Source organism: Gossypium hirsutum, chromosome A08 (assembly GCF_007990345.1).
Source record: "Gossypium hirsutum isolate 1008001.06 chromosome A08, Gossypium_hirsutum_v2.1, whole genome shotgun sequence".
NCBI classification, from domain to species: domain Eukaryota; kingdom Viridiplantae; phylum Streptophyta; class Magnoliopsida; order Malvales; family Malvaceae; genus Gossypium; species Gossypium hirsutum.
The window spans coordinates 125,017,030-125,036,708 of NC_053431.1; the positions used below are offsets into that span (position 1 = coordinate 125,017,030).

The following is a 19,679-nucleotide window of genomic DNA, read 5'->3' on the forward strand; positions in this document are numbered from 1 at the left end:
AATTCGACCTTAGTAATACTCGGCTTGAATGGGTGGTAGATTTTATCGAATTTTTCAATTCTAATATATATATTTTTAAAAGTATATTATTAAATTAATTATTGCCCTCATATATTATTAACTTTAAACTTAATTATCAAGTTAAAGCTTGAGCTTGAATACTTACTAGATTAATCGAGTTCAAATACAAAAATTGATAAACGAGCTTAATCAAGTTAAAGTTTATATCACAAACTTAAAGATAGATGTTTGATTGAGCTTCAGCTGAGTATCGAGTTTTGAATTTCGAGTTGAGCTCGAGCTCAAACTTGCCGGTATTTGGATTTAGCTTGGCTTGATTACACCCTCTGAAAATAATATGGATAAGGAGTTGAATGGGAAGTTTTGAAACTATACGGGGTTCTAAATTATTTATGTATAATTATAAGTATTTTCTAGAAATTTACCCCTGAAATATGTTGGTTTGGATTTGGAAACAAAAAACAAGGAAATTTGTTGCTTCGTTTTGGATTAGAATGGTTAAAAAATAAAAAGTCCAGGGGTCGTATTAGAAAATTGTAAAATCAAGTTAAAAAGAAATAACTATTGGGCTAGTAAAGTTCGGGACAGGTGGAAGGTCACTACTGGTTAGGGGCAAGAAATAACTATGGTAACAGTCACACATTGCAAAATACAAAACCAAAAAACTTTCAGATTTATACATTATAACCCTACTAAAGAAGTAAAAAGATCTCTCCCGGATCTATTTCTCTCTCCATATCTCGGCCATCACCGCCACCACAACTCGCTGCCGTAGCCACTGTAACCTGCTCTCCAAGCTGGGGTCGGTGGTCTTTCTCTATCTTCTTATATTTTATCATATTCTATTCGCGTGTTCTTTTCTATCGTGTCTTCTTTGATTAAAAAACAATAGCGAATCTCACAGCACCTTTATGGCTTAAAAATGGCAATGGGTCTGTCTTGTTTTAGCTTATTTCTGTCTAGGAACTAAAACCCACCCTAGGTTTTTCGTGGTTTGCTTCTTCCTTTATTTTTCGAAACCGATTTAGAACGGCTCCTTGAATTCGTGGGTTGAGCTGGTTTCTCATTTATTTGTTTATTTAGTTTGGGTTTGCTTTAACCTACCTCTGAAAGAAAGAGAGTGGTGGGTATTTTTTTCTTCCTTGGTTTAAAGCTTAAGGGTAGGTAAATTTTGCGTTAATTGTGTTCCTCGGTTTATCTGGAATTTGTATGTAGTTATTGTTTGGGGTCCTTGTTATTGATTAATTTCCTTAGGGAAGGGTAAGGAATGAAGTTAGTTTCGTTTGGCATATCAGGGTTCTTGTGAGAATTCATTATGATGTATTGTTTTGAATTTTGTTTTTAGTAATAACTGGTTGGATGTTTAGGTCAGTTGCTTCTAATTAGCTATTTTTGTTTTTACTTTGAATTTTTGGTGTAGAGTTAAGCAAAAATGAGTTTTACTGGAACGATGAACTAGTTTGTAGAGTAGGTTACTTTCAAGATGGATGAATTGCATGTAACTTCAGTTCTGTCTAAACGATGGTTTTTAATTCCTTTTAATTTTTTAGTATTTTCATGCAAAGGTCTTTTGATACATGTTAGTTGGAGTTAGTGTTGCTAGATTTGAATTTTGCTGCGTGGATAGTGCAAATTTGAATAAAATAGTCGTATCTGGTATTTATTTGGTCACCTAATGAATCCCTAAATGCTTTGTATTCTTTTTTGTTCCATTTTAATTATAGTTGAAGAATCTTTTCCACTGATATCAATTATGGTTTTTCTTTCCATTAATTATTTGATGAGTTTAAACCAGATTTCTTCTACTCGTCTTTGTTTTGTTGGTTTGTTGCTCCACTCCCCTTGTGTAAGTCCTGGGTGTTGGGGCATGTGCGCCTTTTCTTTCCTTCAGCTTGATTGAGAATTAATTACTTATTAGGTAGATGTAGCTTGGTTGGGACTCCTACCTTAGGAGTTCCAAGGACTATTGGCTGTCTTGCATGAGGCTGCTTTCTACTTTCCTATGTCATGAGAATTTGGCTATCAGTCCTTTCTCTTCAAACTAAGAATGGAAGGAAATATATTATTTGACCACAAATTAAGGTGATAGTTTTCATTATGCTATCTTATACTTTGATTTCAGATGAACTATAGCTAATCAGAAAGTTGATTCAAAATTTGAACATTAAATCATGCGGTTTTGGATGTAGTATGGTGCAGAGGAAGTAAAACTTGGTTGCTTATTGTCTTCCAGTAAATAACATTTAAATTTTCTATGTTCTTGTTGGTTGAGAATCTTCTGTTTTGATTCTGATTGAGGTCAGGTCATTTTTATCAATATAGTAACACTAAATCATGTGGTTTTAGATGTAGTATGGTGCAGAGGAAGTAAAAATTGATTGCTTATTGTCTGCCTATAAATAACATTTTAATTTGCTATGATCTTGTTGGTTGAGAATCTTCTGTTTTGATTCTGATTGAGGTCATGATCATTTTTATCAATATAGTTAAATTCTTTGTTGTGAATAATAAATCATTTTGAATTATATGAACCTTTGCTAAATCTGGTTTGATTTATTTTATTGTCTATGCTTTTTATTGAAATTCTTTGTTTTTTTCTGGTACTTAACTAATTCATATATTTTTCTTTGGCTCCCCCCCCACAGCTCTTCCCTGTGCAAAATATGATATAGGTAGTGCAGCAACATAATGGCTTCTAAAGGACTGAGGCCTAAGCTTGAGCATGAGACAAAAGCTAGGCGCCAGAAGGTACTAGTGCTTTGGTCTCTTGCAACTCTTTTCTTGTCTCATATATTGTTAGTCTTGTTGCTCTTATCATCATGCGTTGTTCACATCCATGCTTATGCTTAGCTCTAAAGAAGTTTAGAGGTGAAATCTTTGTGGGGGTCAAAATTTATATTATGTGCTTGATTGCATGAACTTTTTGTTGTATTAGTTTCTAAATTGCACTTGGCTAGAAGCAATTATATTTTCGCTATTTTTTTACATTAGCTATATCAAAAGGATAAAATTGTATTTATAATTGAGGAAATATTGCATCAAAGCATTGATAATTGTTAACTAATTAGATGTGTATTTTTTAGCACCTTCTTGTAGTTATCTAATGGAATCTATGAAAAAAAATCTAATAACTGCAAGTCTTGATAAATTAAATAATATTTACATTTTCTTGTTATTTTGCTTAATTAAAAGTGAAAAGATCCATTCATTCGTGATGGAAATGCTTTTTCTTATTGTTTAAGGAAAGCTGAAGAGATAAAAAAGCAATATTTAACAATATTATTGTTAGGTGTTCAACTCTTTTGTTTATAATTTGGATTTCAATCATCAAACTATGGTAGGATGAATGATGGCATTTTTCTTTTCAAGATGTTTAAGATTAGAGCTAAGAGAAATAGTGAATCGGTCTACAAATACTTATATAGATGCATTTTGCACAAAGTTACAAGTATGTACTTTAGAGCAAATGTTTATACTAACTCTATTATACACTTCAAATTTAATTAACCCTAGGGTCCTAATGAGACTTTGTAAACATGTCTTCTAACTGAGCGTGAGAACCAACAAATTATGATGATTTCCTTAGAAAGTGACTCCTAATGGAAAATTAGGTTAGATTCAATGTTAGAGCAATTTGATTGTCACATTTCATAGTTGCAGGTGTGAAATACACAGTTCTTTAAGTAAATATATTTTCCATAACAATTTACGTGTAGTTAAGGCCATGACTTTAATACTCAACGTTTGCACTTGATCTTGCTACAACAATTTGCTTTGGATTCTTCCATGAATCCAAATTATGTCTGATAAGCTCACAATACCTTGTAGTAAAATGTTTATTAGAAGGAGAGCTTGCCCAGTCAACCTTTGTATAACAAATTACTGGATAGTGCTCATGATCTTGACACAACAAACCTTTACCTATAGCTCCTTAATGGATCGGAGAATACATACTATAATTGAATTCCAATGACTTTGATATGGTGAATGAATCAAGAAACTGACTTGGGGGTAGGTTAAGGACAATATCCTTTTGAAGATGAGAGTAATGTAAAAAAAGCGCATTTAAGAGAATAAGGCGAGAAGTTGAGACTTGGGGGTAGGTTAAGGACAAAACCCTTCAAAGGTGATGAATAAATAGTCTCTTTAGGAAACAAAAAGGGAAAAAAAAAAGGATTTGATGATTGAGAACCGAAGATGGCATACGATTGATTAGATAATATGAAGGACTAAACCATCCCAATAAAGAATAGGAACTTGCATGTGTAGGAATAATGTCAAACCAAACTCAATTAAATGCCTTTTTTTTTACCAATTATCCCATATGTGAGAACAAGAAATTAGTCTAGCATACTTTGTTGAAACATATAATATTGAAAATGATGTTATATTCAAGAGCATTGATGCATTCATAAAATGCTAATAGGTATATCTAATTGAGTTTGTACTTCAGCACAAAAGGAGGCAAAAATAGAGAACAACTTGAATCTACCTCATGTTAAATAAAGCCATGTCGTTTGAAAAAAACTTTCATGAATGTTACAAGATATTTGAAACCTAATTTTGGAGCAACAGACTAGGATCTTGTATGTTTGAATGAACTAACATAAAAGGACTCTAGTTAGTAAAGAAACATGACCTGCCCTGAATCAATCATCTTCCCACTCCTTAGATCTTGGAAAGTAACAAAAGTAGATGCAGAATTAAGAAGACATAATACAAAAGATATGGATAGTGAAAGGAAATGGTTAATAGATCCAATGCTTGTTGAGCCATCCATAAAAGTAATAATTGGTAAAATTTTCGAGTTAAGGCAGAAAACAAGTAAGGATCACTCATCATATGTTTTTTGGCATTAATGTCAATTACCTATGGACATAAGGAAGAGGAAGGCTGAGCAAGACACGCGACAACATTATCTGCTTGCGCAACCAATGCTATGGGGTTGAGTGGATTGTTGAGCTGCATGAACTGTATTTACTATATGAACAAGAGATCCAAAATGGGTATACGAACAGGTTCAAGCACCAAATTAATAGCGTCAGAAAAATTGTAGTGAATAGCTGTCGTTGCTCTTGCTGCTTTGTCAAAACCATATTTAAAGGCATAAGCACATTAAATTCAGCAATGGGAAAGTTGCAGTTTACCAAGCATTCTATCTTCATTATCATGTCAATGCTAAAGAAAATCACCAATATTGTCATAATACGAGCAGCATCACAAGTGTAAATTTGGCATGCATGACTTCAAACCTTCGCACATAAATGATAGTTCAAAAAGTAGATCTAAGAATGATATCAGAAGACTACTAAGGTATGCTTGATGATTTAGCATCAATATGTTCCTAGGTTGCACAGTTAGTTTAAATGATAGTTAATGCATCTCTAGTTCAATTATAACTATAACCTTGGTCAAGAAACCGGGTTTTTGTTGCACTAGACCCCTGTGAATAATTTCGACTGTTTTATTTTTCATTGGTGATAATTGGAGTACTATAGAAGTGGGGAACAACTTATGAATAAATATCAAGTAACCATGTCGGATGAAAAATTGGATGCAATAGAAGAATGAATGGAGCTGCTGCAGGCTCCTGCAATGGTGACTTCTACTTATTTATTTAACGGCTACTTGAGTTTTCTCATTGATGGCTTTATACCATGTTGAGATTAGAACTAAGAGATGAATTGGTTGTGTCCTTAGGGTTCCACCCGCATGCACACTTTATACACAAAATTCAGACATTTATATAATGTGTCATAATGGAAATGGGCCCACCTAAATCTTAAATTTTACCTTTACAATAATTAAACCTGTTGGAAAACAGTAGTGGTAGTTAATGTTTGGCTATCATGGTACTTGCATTGAAGGTCATAAGGCAATACTGATTTTTAGTCTTTTTACATAACTTTTCAGTGCCTTCTGTTGTTAGAGGTTCAAGACAGAAGAAGAAGCTTATGTTTAAGCAATGAAATTTAGTTAAACCTACAATAACCTGAACCAGTTCAGTACTTTGATCCGAAAACTAGTTTTTTTAACCACCTCATTTTGTGTCCTCAAAACTGTCCTTTGAAGGTTATGCTCTATTTTTTTTTCACTTAAGATGATTGTTTGGTTGGCTATTATGGCTTCGTTTGGATGGGTGATTGACTGCGGTGCGGTGTATTTAACTTACTTTTTGTCTCACGCTACAGTATTGCTACAGTATCTAATCTCACCGCCACCGCTATTTTTACACTAAACGCAGCTAAATGCACCGCCCATCCAAACTCACCCTATGCCTCTTCATCCTTTCCTTTTGGAGCAAATTGTTGTTTTGAACTGGTGATTGCTATGCCTGGAGTAGACATGATGATCCTTTTAACAAGTCATTCCTTTTACTTTAAACTGTATAATGCAGTATCTTCTTACTTTTGAAGGAACCACTGTTGGTATTTTGGTGATATGCATATATTGAATGTTTGTTGCATGTAGGAGTCCTTGCTCTGCTAAAGATGACCTCTCTCATAAATTATGCATATTGGCATGCATGGAATTAGTTGATTAAGGATACTGAGTGACTGTCCTGATCTTGTATTGCCTGTCAAGAAACCTCCAGATTTAACTTCAGGCTGCTTAGATTTTACGGTAAGAGATTGTGTAGCTAGTGTGTGTTCTAGTATTGATTATTTTTTTGGTTGACATGATTTTAGGCTCTTGAAGCGCATAAAGAGCCTCAACGTCCTAAAACTCACTGGGATCATGTTTTAGAGGAAATGGTTTGGTTGTCGAAGGTAATTTTCTAACTTATGCCTCTGAATGTTTTCATTTTTCAATCCATAAATCTAAAATGTTATTTTGACATTTGTACTCCATATCTGGATGTCTCTATGTTATTTGCCTGGATGCTTGTCCTTACAGCAGAATAAGAAAAGTTACCATGCTGTCGTCTCTTGCTAACTAAATTGGATTTTAACAGGACTTTGAGTCAGAGAGGAAATGGAAATTGGCTCAGGCAAAGAAGGTTGCCTTAAGAGCCAGCAAGGGCATGTTGGATCAGGCCACCAGGGGAGAAAAGAAGTTGAAGGTTTCTTTTTCTCTTCCTAAACTGAAAAGTTGTTCTTTAACATATCATTTTTTGAGGATGGAGTTTTGTTTGTAGTAGAAAATGTATCAAAGGTAACGATATGATTGAGTTGGCATCAGTTTACCCTGTTAATTTGTTAAATCTAGTATGCCATTGTGATCAGGAGGAGGAACAGCGGTTGCGGAAAGTTGCACTTAATATTTCGAAGGACGTGAAGAAATTCTGGATGAAAATAGAGAAACTGGCAAGTTATAATCAGTTGGTCTAATCTGAATGCTTTCCAGTTTCTTAGCATCAAGAATCTTATTTTTCCATTTAAATTTGTGATTCTAGGTGCTTTACAAGCATCAGATGGAGCTTGATGAGAAAAAGAAAAAGACACTTGATAAACAACTTGAATTTCTTTTAGGGCAAACTGAGAGGTCGCTTTCTTACCCTAAATTTCATTACCTTCATTAAGGAAAAGTGAACTTATAATTGGTTTGGACTTTAGGTACTCAACAATGTTGGCAGAAAATTTAGTGGACCCATACAAACCTGTGCAACAACATCCTGCTCAAAATCAAATGAACTCGCCTGGTAAAGCAGATATGAATGAGATTGATGAACCCTTGGACTTGAATGCTGGTAATCAGAATCTCATAGTTTTACCTTTACTTGCTATTGCCTTATCAATGCCATATCAATCTAAGTAATTTAATTGCCTGCCTCATGGAACCTCTCCTGTTATGATTGCAGATGCTGATGAAGATTTTAGCATACACTCTGATCAAGAATCAGTAAGTATTTTTTAATTTAGAATCTCATCTTCTTTTTTATGATATGTATGCGTTTCTGTTCTTTATTTTTGTCGTTTTTTCTTTTTTAAAATTTTGTGCAAAGGGCATGTTTATGTTGATCCTGTTATACTATGTCATATTTAACCAATGAGAAATGTTTACTATTGCAATGGGATGCTGAAGTATTCTTTTACTAATTATATATTTTCTTTTAGAAAATAATGAAAAAGGAAAAAGAAAATTATAAGTCTGTTGGACTTGTGGAAGTTTCTTGGTAGTGGGCATGTAAACAGAAAACTTCTATGAAATTCTTATAAAAAAGAAAATTTTCTTTTAGTTAAAAAATTCCTTTTTCTTTTTATCTTTTTTTTCTCTATGTGTTTTAATTTAGTTTGGATGTATGCTTTTCTCCTTTTTTATTTTATTGGCTATAACAATGCACTTTATGATGTACCCTGTTAATATTGTGTCACTCGGAAAGTATTAAAAAAGGATTAAGAACTTTATGGAACACTGAGTGATGTAAGGGACATGATGGAGTTTATGTTTTTACTAATTTTCTATTTCCTTTAGAGAAATAGTGACAAGGGAAAGTAAAAAAGGAAAAGGTTATGGGTCTTTGGACTAAAATGGAATGACTTAATCTTTAGCTCTGTAAGCATAAAATTTCTATTGAAATTCTTGAAGGTAATTTTTTATTTTTGTAAATCATCAAGCTTAGAGTATCTGACTATTTTTTCATCATGATCTTGTTTTAGGAAGATGATGAGCAAACACTGGAGGATGATGAGGCTCTTATAACTGCTGAAGAAAGACAAGAAGAATTGGCAGCTTTGCACAGTGAAATAGATCTTCCACTTGAGGAGCTCCTTAAGCGATATGCTGGGGAAACAGGTTACATGTTAACTTTATACATTATTCTTTTCCTATGTTCGCTTTGTAGCAAACCGGGGGGGGGGTAATTTTTTTGTGATATGCCATGTTATGGGGAAAATTCTGAAAAAGGCTCCTTCATATGAGCTTCCCATCAGCTTTAATGTTACACAAAACATTACAAAACTTGTAATAGTTTGCGTAATGTTCTGTGTAACAGGAGTTACACAAAATAGTACAATATTTGTCATAATTTGTGTAATTGGGTAATGTTTTGTGCAACTGAATAATATTTTCTGTAATTACACAAATACACATAACATTACCGAAGTTGTAATAGTTTTTGTAATTACATAAATATACAAAACATTACAGAAGTAGTAATAATTTTTGTAATTAGGTAATGTTTTGTGTAGTTGGAGCTTATGGAAGCTTATTTTAGAATGCTCACCCTAGAACTTCTCCACGTTATGATATAGATTAGTGGCTGCATTGTTAGTTGTTTATTCTTTTTTTGGTTATGATGATATACACATGAAGTGTATGATGTGTGTGCTGCCATTCATTGTGCCCTTCTTTTCACACTTGTATTGTTGGTTATTTTTTGTTTTTTGGTTACAATGTAGTATGTTGATCAATGTAAGTTTTCACAGCTGATGGAGAAGGTAGTCCGGATAATAGGGAGGACAGACATGAGTGTACATCAGGGCAAGATGATAGTAGTAAAGGCGAGACTTTGTTTATAAATGTTGTTACTTGTGCTGTATGTATCAATTGATCTGCTTGAATTTCTGAAATTATAATTATAATTTTAATCTTCACAGGCAATGGAAGCCTTATTTCTCCTTCCACTCCTTCCAGTAAAGTTGAGACAACCAACTTGCTTGTTCGTCGTTCTGTAAGTTGTATGTGTTTGTGGTTGTTGTTGTGAATTGCAAAGGAAGTTCACGACTCAAAATAATGTTTATTTTCTGATTTTAGAAAGAAAGCAATGGTGGCTTGTCCAAGTCAGAAAACTACTCATCAGATATTGAGGCATCCTCCCCCAGAAATCTGTCACAAAGCTCTGGGGAGCTACCGAAAGATGTTTCATATGATTTCAGTGACGAGCAGGTTGGACAGCATTAGAAAGTGGCTTTCTCATTAAGTTGGTTCTTTGTCCCCCCCCCCTCTCTTCTCCCCCTTCCACTAACCTTTTGGTTTTATGCAACTGTTAAGTGTTAATATAAATTTTTATGTCAAATGCTAATCTTTTGGTTTTGTTTCAACATCTGCAGGAGGATGGTGATTTTACCCTTACTGGAGAAGAGACAGTACATCATATGGTATCGTACTTGTTTTCTTTTTCCTGGTTATGGATTTTTTTTCATGTTCTGATGCCAAGGAAGATAGATTTTTCTACTGGATAATTGCAGTTTTTGAATGCCTACATGAGAATGCATATGAGAATAGATTATCAGTAGCCTCTTGCATGCTAACCTTGTAGTTAGATTGTTCATTTGGTTTAAAAAGAAACTACGGCTTGCTAGAGTGACCCTGAAAAGAAAGAGATTTTCACTTTCAAGTATGCATTCTAATTGCAGTTTTCTTCCTTCATGTTTTATGAAGCTTTCTTTTGCTTTTGCAATGATATGTTATTGTATTTATTCCATTGGTTGAACATATACAGCTTTTAGAAATGAATAACTTTCATTCAAGATATCTTAACCAAAAAAAAATTGCCTAGATTGTATCTGATATTTGTGAACTGTTTGCGTTGTCTTTGTCTGTATGTCGGAGGGGTTAGGCAGGTTTGGTTGGGAGAAGAGAAAAGGATATATCTGTTTTTAACAAATGAGTGCTTTAACTGTTTTAATGGTACCCATGGGTCTCTTTTGCTTGGTTTAAGATTGCTATGCATTTTTTCTAGATAAGCCACCATATTATACAATAGCGGCAAGGCACAGCAAGTCTTTAGTACTGTTCATCCTTCTTTCATATAATTTATTGTTGACCTTTCAAACCTTTTATTTCTGAAGAAATCAGAAATTATAGGCTGTTCTGCAAGGTAGCAAAGCATATCGGTATATTTTCCCCATATTTAGTGTTATGAAGCTTTCTTCTGTGTTGAAATTTATATTGCTACTCTCTTTCCCCACACTTCCGTACGGGTTACTCACATTTTATATTGTGAGGGGTTACATTTCTAAAATTATGGTATCTACTCTGATTTCATTAGTTAAAGTCGGAATGGATAGAATAAGTTACCTTGTTTTAATTCATTGATTTAGTATATGTTTTTTTTTTTGTTAAATATGATATATGTATGTGTCTATATGGCTTCCTTCCTTTTTTTTTTCTCTCTCAAACAAAAGTGAAAAGTTCGGGCAGCTTTTTTGGGTCAGGAAAATTATTGGTGTATGTCATTGTCCCTTTGGCCAGAATCGGTTAAGATAAAAATTTGACCATTTATTATTGTTTGATGAGACTTTGATTCACATGCCTTCTTTCCTTTTTATTTTTTAATTTCCAATGGCTAGGATGATGAGACAACACTGTTGGAGGAGGAGGAACTAGCAAAAGCAGATTCTAGCAATTCCATAGATGAGGTAATGGGATACTCAATATGGCATATATTTATATGTATCAATTTCCTGAGTTTATGGTTAAAATTTCTTCAGTTGTTTGCATCCTCACTTTGGCTGTAGAAGTTTCTTGTCCTATTTCTATGCTGTTAAACATTGCAGCTCTTATGCAGATTGCCTTACTGCAAAAGGAGAGTGAAATTCCTGTGGAAGAATTGCTTCGAAGGTATAAAAAGGTAGGTTAAAGAATTGTTTCTCTGTTTCGCTGGAGCATTGCATTTCCTGTATCTAATTTTTTTCTTTATTCTCCACTCTTATTAAATAGGACTTCAGTGCTGATGATACGTCTGGAGATGAATCGGACTATGCCTCAGCTTTTTCAGAGGACATCTTGGATTCTTCCACAATGCATCAAAATGTTGAAGCTAAGGAGGAGGGTGTTTCTAAGGATGAAAATCTTGAATCCAGTGCTCCCGAGGGAGTTGAACATCCTCCCGCAGAAAAGGAAGCAGCAAGCCCTGATAGAAAGTCAGAAAATGGAATGGAAAGTGAGAATAGAATTGCTGATGCTGCTGCTGCTGCGAGATCAGCACAACCAACTGGCAATACATTCTTAACTACTAATGTTCGTACAAAGTTCCCTTTTCTTCTCAAACACCCCCTTCGCGAATATCAGCATATTGGCTTGGACTGGCTTGTTACTATGTATGAGAAAAGGTTAAATGGAATACTAGCTGATGAAATGGGGCTTGGAAAGACAATCATGACAATTGCTCTTCTTGCACATCTAGCTTGTGAAAAGGGAATATGGGGTCCTCATCTCATTGTGGTTCCTACAAGTGTCATGCTTAACTGGGAAACTGAGTTTCTTAGATGGTGTCCTGCCTTCAAAATCCTGACATACTTTGGAAGTGCCAAAGAGCGCAAATTGAAGAGGCAAGGCTGGTTGAAACCAAACTCATTTCATGTATGCATAACTACTTACAGACTGGTTATACAGGATTCCAAGGTCTTCAAACGAAAGAAATGGAAATACTTGATCTTGGATGAAGCTCATCTTATTAAAAATTGGAAATCCCAAAGATGGCAAACTCTTTTGAACTTCAATTCAAAACGGCGTATCTTGTTGACCGGTACACCTCTGCAGAATGATCTCATGGAACTGTGGTCACTAATGCATTTTCTAATGCCCCACATTTTTCAGTCTCATCAAGAATTCAAAGATTGGTTTTGTAATCCTATATCGGGCATGATAGAAGGACAAGAAAGAGTTAACAAAGAGGTTGTTGATCGTTTGCATAATGTCCTCCGCCCTTTTATACTGCGCCGATTAAAAAGGGATGTCGAAAAGCAGCTTCCAATGAAACATGAGCATGTCATATATTGTAGGCTCTCAAGACGGCAGCGTAACTTGTATGAAGACTTCATTGCCAGCTCTGAGACACAAGCCACTCTTGCTAGTGCCAATTTTTTTGGGATGATCAGTGTTATCATGCAACTGCGAAAAGTCTGTAATCATCCCGACTTATTTGAGGGACGACCAATTGTGAGTTCTTTTGATATGGGTGGTATTAATATCCAGTTGAGTAGTTCTGTATGTTCAATTGTTTCACCTGGTCCATTTTCAACTGTAGATCTTAAGGGTTTGGGAATTTTATTTACTGATATCGATTTTAGCATGACGTCTTGGGAGAGTGATGAAGTAGAAGCTCTGGTTACTCCGAAAAGTTTAATAGAAGAACGTGTTGACCAGGATAATCTTGAGGAAATTAGGCCCTTGTCTAGACATAAGGGGAACTTGCACGGGACAAATATATTTGAAGAGATTAGAAAGGCTTTAAGAGAAGAGAGGCTAAGAGAAGCAAAAGAACGAGCAGCAGCAATTGCTTGGTGGAATTCTTTGAGATGCCGGAAAAAACCAGTTTACTCGACAACATTATGTGAACTGGTATCTGTGAAGCACCCTGCATTTGATATTCACCGTAAAAAGGTTGACAACCGATCCTACTTGTACTCCTCTAAGCTTGCTGAGATTGTTCTTTCTCCAGTTGAACGCTTCCAGACAATGATTCATCTGGTTGAGTCCTTCATGTTTGCAATCCCAGCAGCACGGGCCCCAGCTCCTGTTTGTTGGTGCAGCAAAACAGGAACTTCTGTGTTCCTGCATCCAACATTTGTAGAAAAATGTGCTGAAAACTTGTTTGCCCTTCTAACACCAATTAGGCCTGCAATTGTCCGTAGGCAGGTATATTTTCCAGATAAGCGATTGATACAGTTCGACTGTGGTAAGCTACAAGAGCTTGAGATTTTGCTACGAAGATTGAAGTCTGAAGGTCATCGGGCATTAATATTTACCCAAATGACCAAGATGCTTGACATATTGGAGGCTTTCATAAATATATATGGATATACTTACATGCGGCTGGATGGGTCCACTCAACCTGAGGAGAGGCAAACATTAATGCAACGATTCAACACTAATCCTAAAATTTTTCTTTTCATCTTATCAACCCGTAGTGGAGGAGTTGGTATTAACCTTGTTGGGGCTGATACAGTTATATTTTATGATAGTGATTGGAATCCTGCCATGGATCAGCAAGCTCAAGATCGCTGCCATCGAATAGGACAGACACGTGAAGTGCATATCTATCGTCTAATCAGTGAAAGCACCATTGAAGAAAATATTTTGAAGAAAGCAAATCAGAAGCGTGCCCTTGATGACCTAGTTATACAGAGTGGAGGGTACAATACTGAATTTTTTAAGAAGCTTGATCCCATGGAATTGTTTTCGGGTCATAGGACTCTTTCTGTTAAGAGTCAGAAAGAGAAAAATCTCAACAGTGGCATCAAGGACTCTGTATCTAATGCTGATGTAGAAGCTGCTTTGAAGTATGCTGAAGATGAAGCAGATTACATGGCATTGAAGAAAGTTGAACAGGAAGAGGCTGTTGACAATCAGGAGTTTACAGAGGAAGCCATGAGCAAGGTGGAAGATGATGAGTTTGCAAATGAGGATGACATGAAGGCTGATGAGTCAACTGATCAGGCTGGATGTATGATCACTTCAAATAAAGATGACGGGCTAATATTGAATGGCAGTGGTTCTATTGAAGACAAAGCTCTTATTCTTGCTAGCAAAGAAGATGATGTTGATATGCTGGCTGACGTGAAGAAGATGGCTGCTGCTGCTGCAGCAGAAGGACAAGCTATCCCATTGCTTGAGAATCAGTTGAGACCAATTGATCGATATGCAATCCGTTTTCTGGAAGTATGGGATCCCATTATAGACAAAGGAGAAACGGAACCTGAAATTGGGTTCGAAGAGGCAGAATGGGAACTTGATCAAATTGAGAAGTACAAGGAGGAAATGGAAGCTGAGATTGATGATGATGAGGAACCTCTAGTGTATGAGAGTAAGTGTCTTTTCGTTCTGTTTGTCAACTTCTTTTTTCTTTTGCATGGTATGTTGTCTTATTAAACTTTTGAAGTTTTCTAATTTTTAAGACCAGTTGGAAAATAGGGCGAATTACATTGTTTCCTTTTCTATTCATCCTCAGCATGAAACAAATTATTTGGCTCATATGATCTGCATACCTTCATGGTCATACAGTTCCACTTTGTACATCAAAAGTATTCGAAATTGTGGAAAGTAACTAAATTTATGACCTTAGTTGGGTCTATCTTGAAGCTGATGCCTTACTGTCAACCCTTTTCAGAATGGGATGCTGATTTTGCCACAGAAGCTTATCGGCAGCAAGTTGCTTTGGCTCAACATCAGGTAATTAAATTTTTATATATAGCCGTTTAAACTATTTGTCATGATTTATTTGAGGTAGCTATTTTATGTTTCCTAAATTTATACCTTGTAGTTAATGGAAGAACTAGAACATGAAGCCAAGGAGAAGGAAGAGGCAGACGAAGCAAATTTTGACGCAATGTAAGATGTCTCTTGACTCTTAAACCCAAAACTTTTGAGCTAGCACTCCTATTTCCTTTTTATTCCTGCATGATTCATTAAGATGGTTATTTGATACATTTAGTATAAGATTCATCTGCAATTGCATTATTTCACTATACACATATAACTCGAATTGTAGTGGTAGTTGCTTAATTTTATCTGGTAAATTTGACAGTTCTACTTTGTAGTGGATGATATGTTTATCATATAGGAATCTTATCAGCACCTTTAGGACTTGATAGAATCTAGCGCATGATTTCTGTGCCTAAAGATGATACTCTATTTAAAATGTGAAAATTTTAGTTTACAACTTGTATTTGGATTTTTAATTAGCCAAAACAGCCTGCAACTTTCTAAATTTATACTCTAACTAGGACTTGCAGATGAATCATGACATTCTTTATAGATAACAAGGTAATATGAGAAAAGTACCCACAAATTAGTGATTCATGTTTCTGAAATTTGAGAAGTAGAACTTCTAATGGAAGGAATTAAAACCTTATATGTACTACTTTTGGATCAAAATTTCAATTTTAACCTGCTGTCTACAGGAATGAAATGACTAGTGAACCTAAGGCAAAATCTAAGAAGAAGAAGAAGCCGAAGAAAGCAAAGTTTAAATCTCTGAAGAAGGGATCTTTAAATTCTGAAGTGAAACCTGCAAAACAGGGCACAAAAGCAGAACCTATATTCATAGATGACGATGTCGACTCGCCAGAAGAGCTCTCTTATTCTGATATTACACCACCCTCTTCAAATATGCAGAAAAAGCGTAAGAAGATTGAGATAGTGCATGATAGTGAAGAAGCGAAGAGCTCAAAGAAGCCCAAAAAACTTAAGAAGCCTTCTGAGCTACATCCTGGTGAATGTGTGGAGGTAAAACCATGTGAGAGCCTTTCTGTTGAGCTTGAGCAGAAACCTGCTAGTAGGAGCAAAACTGGAGGCAAATTTTCCATTACATCCATGCCCATGAAACGAGTCTTAATGATAAAACCTGAGAAATTAAAGAAGGGTAATATCTGGTCTAAGGACTGTGTTCCATCTCCTGATTCTTGGTTGGCACAGGAGGATGCTATTTTATGTGCAGTTGTGCATGAATATGGCCCAAATTGGAGTTTGGTTAGTGACACACTCTACAGCATGACTGCTGGTGGCTTTTACAGGGGTAGATACCGCCATCCAGTTCATTGTTGTGAGAGGTTCAGGGAACTAATTCAAAGACATGTTTTTGCTGCACCGGACAGTTTGGGTAATGAAAAGATCAGCTATGCAGGCTCTGGGAAGGCTCTTCTTAAAGTAACAGAGGTATGTGTTTGTGTGTGTGTGTTTGGTTGGTGAAAAGAGGACAAAAGCAAGAAATAGGGAAACATTTGATGCGAGCATTGTTCTGACTTGTAAAATTTTAATGATCACCTGATTTAAGGTTTCGTTTGTGCCCACTCAGTGGCAACAATAGGCACTAGACTGCAGTAACTGACAAATAGCTTAGAACTTTTTTAGTCAGCTTGATGTTCATCTAGTAGATTACTTGGGATTGGCCAAAACAACAAAAGCTTTTACTTACTGTCTTTACTAGTTTTATTCAAATTTGAGGTAAAGCCTGGTGTGCTGAATAATGGCCAGCTCCAATAAACTATGAGAAAACTTTTGAAGTTGATTTGTTTCTGTCTCTTTTGAGCCTATTTAAGCTCTTTTGATGCATATTTTGGAAGGTTCTAGATTCTAAATAGATTGTTGAACTTTTACATTTGGTTTCTGCCAGCATTGTTCCCTCGATTGGGTTTTTTTTTTTTTTTTTTGGGTTGTATGGGCAAGCCTTTCCTGTTTTCTACCATTTGTTGTCACATTTTCATTGTTGATAGTCCTTTATTTAAGCAGTACTGGTTCTTTTGTACATTTTTTTCCCCAAAGAAGTCCCCTATCTAATTGCAGTTAAGTTTCTCGGCCCTATATGAGTATCTGAAACAATTTTGCATCATTAGTTTTCATGGTTCCCTGATGTGCGCTTGTAGTATTAGATTTTGTAGGGTAAAATATAAATTAATTTAGCCTATAGTTATCTATGAACTTGTAGGCTTTGTTATTTATTCATTTTGGGAAAAAGGAGGGAAGGAGGGGCAGTACTTAGAGAGTATTTAATGTGGTTCTCACCACCCAGGTTCTTTTGTAAAGCAAATTCTTTTCCCCACACTTCCCCCAACCCATTTTCCCCCAGTTCATTCCCCCCTTTGTCCCCTATTTACTGGTGTCTCAGGGCTGATGTTTTATAAACGAGTTTTCTGTTATGTTTTATGTGCTTATTGTGATGGTGACTTAATGTGTCATTAAATGTTAAGTACGTTTTCCGAATTAATTGGTGTATGATAGTCATGAAGCAAGAAGCCTGACCCATCATATATCATGGCAGGATAACATTCGAATGCTGTTAAACTTTGCCGCTACACAGCCAGATCATGAGTTGCTTCTTCAGAAGCACTTCACTTTCTTACTTTCATCTGTGTGGAGGGTGACGCATCATCCTGAACATCGACAAAATGTTTCATCTGCTCGGAATGGTGTTCGTTTAGGGGGAAGGTTTCTCAGTCCTTTTCTTGGCCACACACCTCAGCGTTCTGCACAGGAAGCAGCACAGAGGATGAAATTCACAAACTTGCGGGAGTGTAGCAAGTTGTTATCAGCTGCATTGCATGATGCGAGCAATAGACAATGGAGTGAAGCAGGTTTCCTCTCTGACAAAGAAGATTCTCAGGTGATTGAAGAAAGTTTAGAGATAACACTAGAAATCCAGAGGGAGAATGATGACTCTATGATTCCATTCCCACGGGTAATGAATTTATCAGTATATGGCCCCAATCCTGCTACATCTATAAACAAGATTGCTGGAGAAGACCATCTCAAAGCTTCTAGTGTTTTGGCCGAGAACCGTTTCAGGTATAGCTGCTTGCCTTATTTACAAATTAAGTACCATGGTAGTGAATCATTGGCTAGGAGTTATTTAGTCTGAAAGAAGCATTTGTCCTTGTGAATCTCTTGCGTACTATTTCAGATTGTCAGTTCATATCAAAATGAGATGACAATGACATTAGTTTCAAGTCATTGTTTTGTAGGGCATGCTAGGTTCCATTAATTGATAGGTTGCTGATCTGTAGAATTATATATTGTTTTGCATTTTTGTGTACAGTTTTTTGTTCGTTGATTGCTAACCAAGCAGAGTCGTATTCTTTTCTCAGGGCTGCAGCTATGGCTGGTGTCGAAGGTGGTCAGCATTGGGCTTCAGCTGCCTTCCCAGCTAATGATTCCAAAACACGGTCAGGGTCGAAATTGCAGTCCTTGGGGAAGCACAAACTGCCTGCATCAGACACAGCCAGACCTAAATCAAAACTGAAGAAGGCCTCAACGGAGCATAGTGATGTACCTAACTTACATGCCGTGCAAGTATTTCAAACAGTATCAACAATTGCATCAAAAGACCCCAACTTAATATGTGACCCAACATTGGTCACTAATGACGGCAGTTGGACCAATGGTGTTGGCAGCAATTTCTGTTCAAGCATGGATGAAGCCTTTCCATCGGAAGTAGAGAGCCTTGATATAGTCCCGCACAATTATACCCCTGGCTTTATTTCGGGACTCGACGATTGTTCAATGCTCCCAGACTATACTGAAATTGGATAAAACTGCTTGAGATTCTTGGTTGAAGCTATTATTATGATGGATGGAGAAAAAAGATGATTGTTTGAGCAAAAAACCTAGATCCTCCCACCATTTTTGCTGTGATGTCTGCTCGGGGTTACACATTTTGAATTTGACTCACCAGTTTTGGGTGCAATTGGAGGAGCGAGAGGCTAGGCTAGGATAGGGTAGGCATATTTAATATAATATATATAGCATTTAATTTAATTTTGTAATTAATCTTGAGAGGGAAATTTGTGCTAATTTATGTCTTTATCTAGGCTTTTGGTTGATGATGACATGTAATTTTAGATTTTGGAACATTTCCTCTCCTAGTCAAAACTGGTGGTAAAAAAGAAGAAGCTAAAAATAGGTTCTTGCAAGTCTCTCATATGCAGTTGCCACTCTTTTCTAGCTTTTGATGCTTTTCAATTAAATAGCTTTTAAATTTTTTTTAGAACTAGAATGTTCATTGATGATTCCATATTTGGGAGAAGATTGCCTAAAATGTAAATTATCTCAAAATTGGTTATGCATGTATACCAAGATGTAAAAATTCTCAGTTGTTATGGAATTATATCTTAATACATTCATAATTTTTATGACGAGTTCTAAATTTAAGATTACTCTCTTTTATATTTTATTTAATTTTTATCAAGGGCAATAGTTGAACAAAATAAGAGTTCATTGTATGAACATTGTGGCTTATTGGTTGGGTTCAAATTATAATTGCATATAAAAATCATGTT

The 19,679-nt window shown here is 35.7% G+C and overlaps 1 protein-coding gene across 1 annotated transcript; it reads left to right on the forward strand.

Annotated features, from left to right (window-relative positions):
• The first annotated feature begins 686 nt into the window (after positions 1-686).
• LOC107928336 (protein PHOTOPERIOD-INDEPENDENT EARLY FLOWERING 1) lies at positions 687-19,387 on the forward strand. Its single transcript, XM_016859523.2, has 21 exons — positions 687-823; positions 2,667-2,769; positions 6,711-6,791; positions 6,977-7,084; positions 7,248-7,328; positions 7,418-7,506; positions 7,578-7,711; positions 7,823-7,863; positions 8,622-8,757; positions 9,390-9,464; positions 9,561-9,634; positions 9,718-9,849; positions 10,014-10,061; positions 11,256-11,324; positions 11,474-11,536; positions 11,626-14,713; positions 15,017-15,078; positions 15,170-15,237; positions 15,810-16,563; positions 17,666-18,189; positions 18,489-19,387. The coding sequence occupies exons 2-21, from the start codon at positions 2,710-2,712 to the stop codon at positions 18,931-18,933; spliced, it is 6,132 nt and encodes a 2,043-aa protein (XP_016715012.2). The 5' UTR covers positions 687-823; positions 2,667-2,709; the 3' UTR covers positions 18,934-19,387.
• Positions 19,388-19,679: the final 292 nt, after the last annotated feature.